Raw genomic sequence first — 12,847 nt, forward strand, 5'->3', positions numbered from 1 at the left:
TTTTGTCAAATGTAATAAATTGTTATTTCTCTGTTTTCTATTATAATTTAATTACTCTAATTTTGTGTATTTAACTTTTAAAAAAAATGATGAACATTTGGAAGTACATGGAACCAAATTAAGTGTGCTTTTTTTTTTAAAGTTACAAATTAAGTGTGAATTTTGTTATTGGCAACCGCTACTCTTTATACATGCATGCAAGGGTCTGTTTGATTCCACTTTCTATTGACGCTGGCACTTTTTCTCTTCTGCATCTAACCCCATCAAGCTTTCCACAACGCTGTCCGAAGCTCTCTTTAGCAGATCCGACCAATCCCTTGAAAACCCATTGTAGAAAACAATCATCAGAATGGTTCAAAATCTCAGGAAATTCTTAGCTTTAAAACATGAAAAAGATAAAAATGAATCAAGCAGAGACCAGATTTACTAAAAAAATTATTAAACAAAAAAAAAACGTTCATACGGCACAAAGAGAAGAGTGTGCATCACATTTCCTCGTATGAGAATCATTCTGCTGATCCACCATAGAGTTGGTTATTAGGTGAATTCCATGCAAATCAGCCTCATACAAAAATGGTTTTCGTACAAGGACTCAATCCACTATTGCTATCAATCGTCCCAGAAAAATTGCAGGGAGAGAGAGAGAAGAGAGCGCCTGTTGAATCGGCCGAGGTAGAGCCGTAGAGGCCAATATTGATACGTACCAAATTCTATATCGGTGTAATGGTACAAGTAAATCTGTTTAAAACACATATTATGGAAAAAAATGAATGTGCAAAATGGAAGCGTGTTTGATGTACTTGATCTTTACCCGTTAGACGGATCAAAAGGGAGGCCCACTCTACCCTTGGCATGCTCAAGCGCCAATCTGAACCTGTGTAGCTCCTTGGCTGGATAGCTTCCATCATCAACAACCACAAGATCAGATGGGTTGACATCATAGAAGATGGGAATGATCTTCTTCTGGTACTCTGTCATGAGAGCCAATTCATGGAGACAGAAGTAAGAAGTGCAATAATTTGGAGAGAAGATGGCCACCCCAACCTTACACTCACGTATGACAGTTTCAATATTCACCAAGAGCTCGTCCCCAGGTTTCATGCTCCTATAATCCAGGAAGGGGTGGAGCTCTAGCTGGACAAAACGATCGTAAAGCAATACAGCAATATTGCGCTTAGTGTCCATCCCTCGGTGGTTAATGAAGACGTCACAGAGCCTCGACCTGTGAGTAATTCTACAGCTGGTGCTTGTGTGCCTTTTGCTATTGAAAATCTTGCCACCTAAACACTTAGATAGGGAACGATACATCTCGCTTTTCACTTCGATAAAACAAAAGTCTAGGGAGAATGCTTGAGACCATATATCACTTTTTTTTTTTTTTTTTCACCGGCAAACTCTCTTCCTCTCCTTGAATTCGAAAACCTTGTGGAAGACTCATCATATAAACCTATTCGTAGAAGCCCCCATGAAGAAAGGCCTCTTTAACATCGAACTGATGCAGTGACCTAGATATTAGCTGCAACAGACAGAATGACATGCCTTTACATGACCTAAATGTTAGCTGCAACTGACTGAATGACATGATGTGCCCTTCGTGCCTTTATATGTAGAATGCACCATGTGATTGCGTGGTCTTGTACCAATGCGGGGCAATGAGGGGCACACATGAGACATCAAAAGGGGTAATTTTTTTTTTCACAGGGATAGGGTAGTCACTTTATCTTTTCTGTGTTTGGTACAAGGCTGCGCGACAAGGATGCTTCTTTATCCATAAAATATAATATCAACTACTAGTTTAAGGACCATGGGATGGACCCGCTCTATGGTCCTTTTATCTGCACCTAGTCAAGTTAAACTATAATATCTTTACTTTTTTTTTCTTTTGGTTAAATATAAACTATAATATCAACTGTTAATATCTTCATTTTTTGGTAGAGGCATATAAAATATAATACCATTTTTATTTTTTGATAAAAGTAGAAAATATGATATCAACTGCTTGTTTGAGGAGGACCCTGTATAAAACTATAATATCATCAACTTCTCGTTTAAAAAGGATCATGTATAAAATATAATATCAATTGCTCGTTGAAGGGTCCCTTTTTTTTTCAGATAATAAAACCATGGAACCATGATACAATCACTATGAACAAATATAACCGTGGCCTATGCTGCCTGAGATTGTGCATCAATAAAACTTCCATCTTAACTAGAACTCAACCCTCTCGCCACTATGTAAGAGCCTTTGGTAATATGGCCAGTCAAAAGGCTCATCATGGGTTGCGTTTGGAGTAGATACAGGTTGCTGGTTTAACAAGTTCAAATCCCCCACCCATTTGTTGATCTTTGTTAAAATGAACCCAATGATCCTTTAATGTTTATGCATCTTATATATTATTTTTTTTTTAAATAAGCTATGCACCTAATTAATCAAGTATAAATTATGGAAAAAGTTGAGGTATTCTACCAGTATATCATAAACTAGCCTCCACTGTGTCTAATTCTCTCTTCCCCTTTTGAAATGACAGTCTTACTCCTATTGGTATTGTCCGCTAGCATATTGTATATTGGCAACATACCTATCCCTCTCCTATAAATTATAATATCAACTAGTCGTTTAAGAAGTAACCTCTCCTAATCCTTCTCCCTCCCTACCCACACCCAATATATGGTATGAGATTGTTGCAAGAGGTCATGGTCCACGAGAGGTTCTGGCCTCCATACTTCGTAGACTACTGTTCTCATACAATGGTAGTATTTGAATTTTATTTCCTTTTAAAATCATTTAAAACCACCTAGCCCACTAAACTTTTTTCTTAAAAATATATATTAATACCCAAAAAGGTAACCTCTCCTAAACCTTTTCCCTCCCAACTCAGACCTAATGGATGGCATGAAATTATTACAAGAGGTTATGTTCCAGGAGAGGATCTGGACATTGTATGTATGTTTGTCTAGGAAGAATCATGTTGGTTTTAAATGATTTAAAAAATATGTAAAATTCAAAATGCGGTCTTTGTATGAGAAAATATCGACGTACAGGGAGTGCATCTTGGTTTTAAATGATTTAAAAAAATAATAATAATAATAAAATAAAAATTCAAACTACTATTGTATGAGAAAGGTGTGTCCACCCATTGTGTTTGGCTAGGTAGTGCAAGTCGGTTTTAAATGTTTCTAAAAACTGTTTAAAGTTTTCGTCGTTGAATGAATCATTTTTTTTGAAGTTAGAAACAATCATTAACTTTTTCCATGGAACGAGCAATAACAGCAGCAGATGCGGTAGGAGTAGAAGCCAAAGTCTTTTAAACTCATATCTACAACCTTAAGAATGGCTATAAAATGTAATATTACGATAGAGAATATAAGAACTTATCTTCGCCTTTCAAAGAATATAAAAACTTATACTCAGCTTTCTGCTGCTTTTTTTTGGGCTGGATTGGAGTTTCCTAACCATCAATTTTTTTAATGCGTTTTTACTGGTCAGTTTTGGAAAGACAGTCGTAGCTTTTGCATCCCTTTTCATCGGTTTACTGCAAATATTGAGGCTGAAGCTCTGTGGGTGGCGAAGGAATTCGAGAGTGAGTCCATTAGATCAATCGGTAAATTGACTTTCTGCTCTACTATAAATCATGTATGGAAAGAGAGAAATTTAAAGACTTTTCAAAAGAAGACTAAAACAAAAACCGATGATTTTAAGAGATATCAAGCTGGATGTTCATGGTAAATGTGCAGTCTCATCCCTTGAAGGAAAGGAGTCGGGCATAAACTTATTCCTGGTTAGCAAATGCGACATCCATGTGACTTGGCTGTGTGAGAGTAAGTTGCTGGAATTTTTCTGTCGCTCAGAGATCAATTGATGCTTTGAGGTGTTGTTAGGTTCCTTTTGTAGGCAAGTTGCTTCTTTTTTTTTTCCCGCTTGAGCCCTGCTCATAAATTTGGTTGTTTATAAGTTGTTTGGCCTGAGTTTTGTAATCCCTCCCCAATTCTCTTTTCTTTTCTTTGCACTATAGTGAATTATCTATCCAAAAAAAAATTTGTAAGTGAGTATACACCAACTTCAGTAGTAGGTTTTAAGAATGAGTTTCTACCCAAATACCTATCAGGTAATATTAGAGCCAAGGTTATGGCAGGGTTTGTGGTAGAGCTATGGTGTGGTAATCCGATGTTTCCAGTGTGGAGGAGAAGATGAGAAGATCTCAGTGGCTTCCGCTTGGAGGAGATTGTTGAGGTTCCATGTGGAAAGTTAATAATCCGACAACGGAAGTGAGTAGCTTGATGTGGAGAATTATAGGCACTTGTGCTCACCTTCTCTTTAATGGTTAGCTTTTTGAGGATGAGAGTTCTACTCAAGTCCCCAATAGTTCCAAGTTGATCATATTATCCCTATAAATGGAAAATAGGATGGTGGTTCAATCCAATTATATGTGGCATGCTTGAAGACTTACATATACTTGGGCACCCTCTCCTTAATGATGACAAGCTTTTGATGATGAGTCAATCCAAACATCACCATTGATGGTGGTCGATGCTTGCTTCATACTTTGAGATCTTCCTTGGGTGGAATGAGGACATGGATACGACCCTCTATTATTGTAGCAAATGGTTCGAGCCAATTATAGGTGACATGCTTCTATAGTTCTAGGCTAGCTTTTGCTTGAAAATTAGGCTTTCGTTCCTTATTTGCTTGAGTGTCTGTACAACCCACTCATGGAGATAAAGGATTCTATTGAACCTGCAACAGCGTTCACCTAATTTGTTTTATGTACATGCATAACCTTGACGAGATCATTTTTTCAAGATTTTATTGAGAATCCCTCTAATAAAGAGTTCTTCACCATTAAGGTGACACAGGATAATCGTGCATGGAAACCTTTTAGGTGCCTCATGTTCCCGAAAGGAAGGGGGTGGGGGAATAAAAGCATATTCTCCTTCTTGTTGCTCTTTGTGAGTTACAAAAATGATGCCAAATGAGGTGGCAATAGGTTAAACCTCTTATGCTTCCATCTAACCAATAACTCAATTGGACTCTGGATTTGACTTGTTCATCTCAAAACCTGGTCAGGGCGAGTCATGTTAATTTTTTTTTTCTTTAAGTTTTCTAACTTGACTCGCTCATGTCAAAGGTGTATCACTTTATCTGGGCTTATGACCAATAGTGCAACAAAACACTTCAGCCACTGGAGAGAGAGAGAGAGAGAGAGAGAGAGCTTTCTATGGCATCGATGATTTTTTTTTTTCCTTAAGGTCAGCAAAGAATATATTAAAAAATAATGAGAATAATACAAAGAAATCCAAACAGACAAATCTGAACAAACTTAAGTCCCAACTCCACCTTTGGCATGGCCATCAGCAGAGAGGGAATTAAGTCTATTAAAAGAAACTACATCTTCAAAAGTAGCATAATATTTACGAGAACCGGAACCTAGGCTTTTCCATTGCGTCCCACTCAATATCATTTGTAGAAAATCTAGGAGGAGAGTCCCATTCTGCAGAGGATCTAGTCGCGGCAGCATGTTTCGCTAGGCCATCTGCAACTACATTGACTTCCCCGTAGCAATGAGTCATATTCCATTGGATACTATTTAAAAATTCCAAATAAGAAAACCACACTTGCCTTTGATTCCATGGAATTAAACCTTTCACAATGCACCACACAACAGCTTGCGAATCGCCTTCAACCTCAATCCAATTCAAATTCAGTTCCTTGGCAATTCGTATTGTCTTAAAGAAGGCAGCAAATTCTACATCAAAGTTGGAAACAATTCCAACAAAGTAGGCAAAGCATCTCACAGTATAACCCCTGTGGTTTCGAATTATTCCCCTAGCACCTGCGTAGCCCGGGTTGCCTAATGAGCATCAGTCAATGTTTATTTTGAAACACCCCTCTCGAGGACGTGCCCAAAGCAATTCTTGAATTCTCTCCTGTCTGGGCCTCACTCTAGTAAGGCAGATGGAGGACGTTAGCTGCAATTCCTTTATATTCTTAACCAACACTGAAGAAATATAGGTAAACCCTTGCAAGTCAAAAAAAAAAAAAAAAAAAAGCTCTTGTCACTAAGCCAGGAAGCCTATCACTAGAGTCATATCTTCTACGGTTCCTTCGAGCCAAATCTAATGGAGGCCAAATATGAGAGAGGCAAACCAGATTTGCTTCAAAGAAAAAGAGAGACACTTTCTTTTCCACCAAGAAAACAGTTCTTGGATGGAGGGAAAACCCAACCAATTCAGCTCAAACACCTGAAGGAGATCAGACCATACCATTATTGAAAAATGATAAGATAAAAATATATGGTCCATAGATTCCGATTCTTCATGACATAACGAGCATCTAGAAGCCATTGAAACAGCACAAGCCATCAAACATGTGATCCAAGTTTTATAAAGAAAGAGAAAAAGAACTTTGATTGGGAGCTTGGCCTATGTGATCAGCACTCCCATGTATTACCTCTACACTTTGTTTGGGGAAGGAGAGAGATAAACAAAGAGAGCACTGGTGTAGAATGTGTTCCTTGACAAAGAATCACTCACCATAAAAATAAATATGATCAGTAATTTGAAACTCATAAGAGTCTACACTCAAGGCCGCAGCCAGGGCTGGCCCATCCTAATAATCCCACCCTGGCCTAGCCCTCAAGCTGATAAAGTGCAACCTAGGCCCAACCAAACTCAAGACAGAGTTTTGGGTGGGCTCAAGCTTGTCAGGTCAAATTTGTACCCCTAGTTCAAAATCAATTAGAAATCAATTTATAGAAAATAGATTTATATATATATATATGTGTGTGTTGTGTTGTGTGTGTGTGTTTTTTGGATAGAATTACATGTTGTATCTTGTTGCAAGTGAAATGAGGAGAAATGAGAAGAAGGAAAATAAAATTGATTTAAAAAGAAAAAAATGAACATTTTTGTAATCATGATTGTATAACTTACTTAAAACTTTTTTTCTTTTTTTCTTTTAAATCATGAATAACATTCTTAAAACTCGTATCGTATTTGGTGTTCAAATATAATCTTTATTTTTTATTTTCAATATTTTTTTTTCCCAATCAAAAGAGGTAATTGGAAAGTATGTGAAGTAAAATTTAATAACTAAATTTCAAATTTTGATAATCATAAATGGGTTAATTTGTTTGTAACTGATGCGGCTACAAGTGATTATTGTAACCATTTTTTCTTTTCTATTTTGCCCTTGGCCACATATTCAATGGATCTTAACTGCTAAGGATAAAGGTATAATTATCCCATCAAATAGATAAAAGTGTATGCGGAGCAGATGCAAACCTTCCTGAGTGAAGGTGGATCCACGAGATAGACAGCTAACATTGTACTAAGTACTAAAAAATCTTGTCGGATATCAAGAAGATCAGAAAACTGAAATCGGAGACTCTTTGATGTGCACAATCCTTTTCGCAGAGCTAACTTGCAATCCAATAGCACCCCCTTTTACCTCCATTTCAAGATCCTGCCTCTATATAGTGACGATCTGATCTCTGATACTCTCCTTTCTTGTTCTCACGAATGGCTGCTCAAACATTAACTAGAAAAAAAAATGAAGTTCGAAGTTCTTGAAAGAGAATATAATAAAGGAAGAGAAAGGGAAAAGCATAGCTTGACTCTATTTCATTGAAAGACAGAGAGATCAGTGGTGCAGAGGATGTGGGTGATGGGTGGAGAGATGGGAATAGGGAAAGAGAAAATGGTGGGGAAGGAGGAGGAGGTCGGTGCATAGGAGGCGAGAATAGGAAGGGAGTGAGAGATAGGGGGACCAAAAGAATCAAAGATTCATTAGAGAGAGGAAATTACCGTCCGTTGAAGTTGCAGAGGTGATTGTTTTGGATAAGTACCGCTTGAGGAGGGAGGTACTTACATGAAGAAAAAAGAAGACGAAGCATCATCATGCACCAACCCGACGGATCCTATTTTTTTTCTGGGTAAGACCCGATGGATCCGAATCACTATAGGCATTAACTCTGTTTTATATGAAATTACACTAAAATACCCTTTGCAAAAAATGATAATCAATACGTTGAGGGACGAATAAAGTATGATTACAACTTAAGTTTTAAGTTTGTAACCTGCTTGGTTACAAACAGATCAACCCATCATAAATTAGGTAATGATTACAAAATTTGCCATTTTTTTTTAGAAGTTTAGTATTGATATGAATTCACTTTCTTTCAATTTATTTCCCTTGCAACCAGAACTACAAGAATTGTTTTTTCATGTGAAACAACTCTTTTTCAACAATAGAAAAGCCTTTAGTACTGGGTCCTTACCCATTGCAAGAATCAAAAGGGAGGCCAACCCTGCGCTTGGCCAGCTCAAGTGCCCATCTAAACTTGTGCAGCTCGTTGGCCAAATAATTTCCATCATCCACAAGCACAAGGTCAGAGTGCTTGACATTATAGAAGATGGGAATGACCTTCTCATATTCTGTCATGAGAGCCAATTCATGGCGACAGAAGTAAGAACCAGTTTCAATGTTCTCCAAGAGCTATTCGCCGGGCTTAATTCTCTTGTAACCTAAGAAGGGATGGAGCTTTTGATAGACGAAACGATCGTAAAGCAAGCTAGCTAGCGATGTTGTACCTGGTGTCCATCTCTCGATGGTTGATGAAGACATCATACAGCCGGGCATTCTCAGTTACCCTGCAGTTGCTTCTGCTACAGAACAGCTTGTTCATCACTTTTTCAGTTAAGTTGCTGACATAAAAAAAAAATAATAATAAATAAATAAATAATAATAAATAAAAAAAAAATTAAAAAAAAAAAATTAAAAAGAAGAAGAAGAAGAAGAAGAAGTATGCATGTGGGATGAAGCCATGTCGGGACCTTATTTATAGCTCCCAATCCGGAGGGTTCTAAGCAGGGTTCTGTACGCCCTCTCAACTTAATCTCAAGAAGACTACCTGGTGGAGTGGCCCCTTTGTTGAGACACAGTTGGGGGGACTAGATCCTCTCCTGGACCATGACCTCCTGCAACAATCTCACACCAACTATTGTCCAATAAATTGTGTGAGATTGTTGCAGGAGGTCATGGTCTAGGAGAGGATCTAGCCTCCAGTGGGGGGCAAAATGATGGCTTTGCCCTTAGGAAATACAAAAATACCCAACTCTTATTTATGCAATGTGTGGGCCCATTATTGATCCAACGGTAGTGCAGAGGCCATGCGATCAGATAGCACTTTTCTTCCTATTCATTATCATATTTTCATTTAAAAAAAAAATAATATAGGGAGAGGGTTTCCTAAAAGGCAATGACTACAGCAGCATAGGGACCAATGAGAGCGCATATGGAAGCATCAATAGCAGTAGAAATTCTTCATGTGGGATAGGGCAATCATTTTGGGCTCCCATCAATAACAGTTCTTTTTTTTTTTTCTAATAATGAATATATGTGAGGAGGCGTAGTATACGCCTTTAGTATCAGCATTCCTCTGTCACAGAAGTCGGCCTGTAAAACTAAACTATTTTTTTCTTGTACTATGAAAACATAACTTAATCTCATTCCCATCATTTTGTGGAAGAGAGTGAGCGATGGATCATTGGCAATGGCAATCTTGCTAGTTTCTGGAAGGACAAGTGATTGGGCCCAACTTCTATGATAGACGAAATATAGACATCGGTTGTTCCTCCTCTCAGCTTTAACGCCAAGGTGGGGGATTTTATTAGAAACGGGGAATGGGCCCTCCCTCAGGTGAATTCGGAAGAGCTGAGCAATATTTTTAAGCAAATCCAGAGGTGATGCTCCCTGCAGATACAGCTGAAGATAAGTGTATTTGGAAATTGACGCCTTTGGGTTCTTTCTCTGCTGCCTCGGCATGGGAAGACATCATAAAAAAGGGTTCAAAAATTCAATGGCGCTCGATGGTGTGGCGAAAAAGCCTTTCTCCTAGGTACTCTACCCTGAGGTGGCGATTGGCCCATGGAAAGCTCCCTACTGACGAACAGATCAAAAGGAAGGGGGTCTCCCTTGCCTCCAGATGTGTGCTCTGCAAGCAGACTGAAGAGAGAGCTAGCCACATCTTTCTTAGTTGTGCTTTTTCTTCCTGGGTATGGAAAAAGTTTGTAGAATGTTTTGATATTGGCTAGCATCATCATCAAGTAATGGATAATTTGTTTTCATGGTGGAAAGACAAGGCCCGTGCAATAAATCTGAAAAATCCATGGCTTATGGGTTTTTCTATTTTGGCGGCAAACATATGGTGGAAGAGGAATAGAAGATACAATGAGAACTCCTCCAGAAGTGCAAGGCACATTTTTTATTTTAGCCGCCAAGAGCTCGTTCTCTGCCTAGGGTGGTTCAAGGGGGAGGTTAAAATGCCCAACGATGTTGCTTATTGTAGGAAGCTTGGTCTGCCTATGGAAAATCCAAGATTCATTCCGCCCCTGGAAGTTCACTGGTGTAAACCTCTAAGAAACTGGATAACGATTAATGTAGATGGTAGTTCTCTGAGAAACCCGGGCAAGGCAGGGCAAGTGTAGGGAGCATTGCCCGAGACAGTGAAGGGTAGGTTTGTGACTCGTTTAGCATATTTTTGGGTATTAAAAAAATTTATGAGACTGAATTCGAGGTAGTCATGGAAGGGATCTTGATGGCTAGGTCGTTGGGTGTTAGTGGTCTGTGGATTGAATCAGACTCGTCTGCGGTGGTAGCTATTGTTCAGAGGAATCATATCCCGTGGTTCATTCTCCAAATATGGCTCCACGCTATCCCCTTTTTGAAGTCTATCCCCTGGAAGATCTCTCACTATTTTCGTGAAGCTAACTCGATAGAGGATTTTCTGGCTAAAAAGGCGTCAAAATCTGGGATCTTTGAATCCTCGGTGTCCTTCCCAAGACACATTGTTGAGGACTTGGAAAATGACATATTGAACAGGCATATATATCGGTTCTGTTAGAGCGCTACTTGCTCCCTCTGCTGATGGCCATGCCGAAGGTGGAGGGTTTAAGTTGCTCTAGTGGCCTCGGCCTGTCTTTATGTAATCTTGTTTTCATTCCTTTTTCCTTTAATGAAATAACCTTCTAGCAAAAAAAAAAAACTTAATGTAATTCCCAGTATCACCCATCCTTAGGTTGCCCAAATGATTAGGGCGAATCGGGGATTGTGTGGATAGGCGCACGGTCTCAAGTTTGATTTCCCATCTGTGCATCTGCGATTTAAGTAGAGACCGTGGTGGTTGATTGCTGCGCTAGTCTCCCCGAGGATTAGTCAAGGTGCGCGTAAGCTGGTTCAGACACCTTGGTTAACAAAAAAAAAAAGAGAGGTGGTGAAAATTGCTACTTAGAAAAATACCCTTGTTTACAATTCAACCCAGAAAATTGAAGCTCTTCAGAACTTCTTAACATAAGTCAATTCCTAATAAAGATGTAACAAAGGAAAAAAATTTCAAAATCGATAAGTCTAGATGTTCTGAAAAGATACCTCTGGTATTTATCTCAACTGTTCCTAGGGATGCTTGTCTATGTGCCTACTTATAGCTCAATTGCAGAGAGGAATAATCTCAAATTAGTTGGGCCATGAGCTTGCTGAAGCACATTGTTGTTTGGTCAATGTTGACCGAATTTTCTGAAGCTTGATGACATACTGGATCTAGAGTTCTAACATCCACCTAGTGAGCAGCTGAACTAATGGTGTGGAATCCAAGTTTCAGATAAATGTTTTCTATTGTTCTTTGAAGGTTACTAGTTCTCTCCGCATCCCTCCCTACCCTTTAAAAAAGGATTAAAATTACAATGGGAGAGGATAAGATGACAATCAATTCATTTTGGTACACTTAACCAGGTCTAATTCTGTAAATGTTGTAATCAGTTAATAGGAAATACTAATGTTCAGGACTTCGAGTTTTGGGAGGATATCTGTTATGTTGACGTAGGACTGTGTAACAACTTCACCAACTTATTCAGAAAGAGCATCTTAGGTCTTTTTTCACTCTTTTGCAACCCCCACTCTGTTCATATGACTCCAATCTCTGGAGATTATATTTATTTATATAAAAGTAATTTATTATATTGCTGTGGTGGTTTGGTTTTTATGGAGTTTACAGCTGTGTAAGAGTATTAACATTGCTGATCAGGTCAACACTGTGGTGTCTTTGAGGAGTTTATGTGGGAAGAAAAAAAAAAACCCAGAGATTAAGTGACTTGTTGCTGTATTGTTGGAATTTATCCAATCAGCTGTTAATTTGGTTGTTGGTTAAACCTTTTTTTTTTTCCCTTTTATTCCCTTGAGAGTTCCATCCTTAGAAACATAATGCTTCTACAGCTTAGTACCTGTTTAATTTTCCATTAATGTAGAAAGGACATCTTGAATGTGATGTTTCTGAGTTACGTTGGCTATTTTAACTCTTGTCTGCAAAGTACTGATAATTTTGTTATTTATTGTAACAGGCATTTCATTGAGCATGGATCAGGTATTCTCTTTCCCTTCCCAATCTTTCTCCTTTTGACACCCTTGGTTGTTGACAATTTATTCATTCTTTCATTTTTCGTTTTGAAGTGGAAGATACTTCTGATCATGCGGATGAAATTGACAATGCAGTCATGGAGAATACTTGGGCAGTCATGCAGCTTTTTGTGGGGTGGTCTTATCACATTCCAAAGAAATGGGAAAGAAAACCTTTTGATAGATCACTATAATGTTAATGTTTTTGTGATCAAGTAGGTATCTTGACTGGATTTCTTTAATCATAGTCATTTTGAGGAAGGATCCATTTGTTTGTAATATTATAGTTGGAGAATTTAGTAGTCGTTGCCTGTCTTTGGTAAAAAAATGTTAACCATCCTCTAATTTGAATCACATTTCTCATTCTTAGCTGGCACTAAATTTTTTTTTTTTTGGGGGGGG

At 38.3% G+C, this 12,847-nt stretch overlaps 1 protein-coding gene across 1 annotated transcript; it reads right to left on the reverse strand.

Annotated features, from left to right (window-relative positions):
- Positions 1-222: 222 nt before the first annotated feature.
- On the reverse strand, positions 223-1,308 carry LOC122069310 (TIR-only protein-like). The gene is made up of 2 exons (XM_042633303.1): positions 812-1,308; positions 223-316 (listed from the first exon to the last, which is right to left on the reverse strand). The coding sequence occupies exons 1-2, from the start codon at positions 1,306-1,308 to the stop codon at positions 223-225; spliced, it is 591 nt and encodes a 196-aa protein (XP_042489237.1).
- Positions 1,309-12,847: the final 11,539 nt, after the last annotated feature.

Source organism: Macadamia integrifolia, unplaced genomic scaffold (assembly GCF_013358625.1).
Source record: "Macadamia integrifolia cultivar HAES 741 unplaced genomic scaffold, SCU_Mint_v3 scaffold577, whole genome shotgun sequence".
In the NCBI taxonomy this organism is placed as follows: Eukaryota; Viridiplantae; Streptophyta; class Magnoliopsida; order Proteales; family Proteaceae; genus Macadamia; species Macadamia integrifolia.

Coding starts and splice junctions, on each gene's coding strand:
- LOC122069310 (XM_042633303.1), bottom strand. CDS start 1,308: ATGTATCGTTCCCTATCTAAGTGTTTAGGTGGCAAGATTTTCAATAGC. Junction 317..811: donor CCTTTTGATCCGTCTAACGG/GTAAAGATCAAG, acceptor TGGGTTTTCAAG/GGATTGGTCGGATCTGCTAA.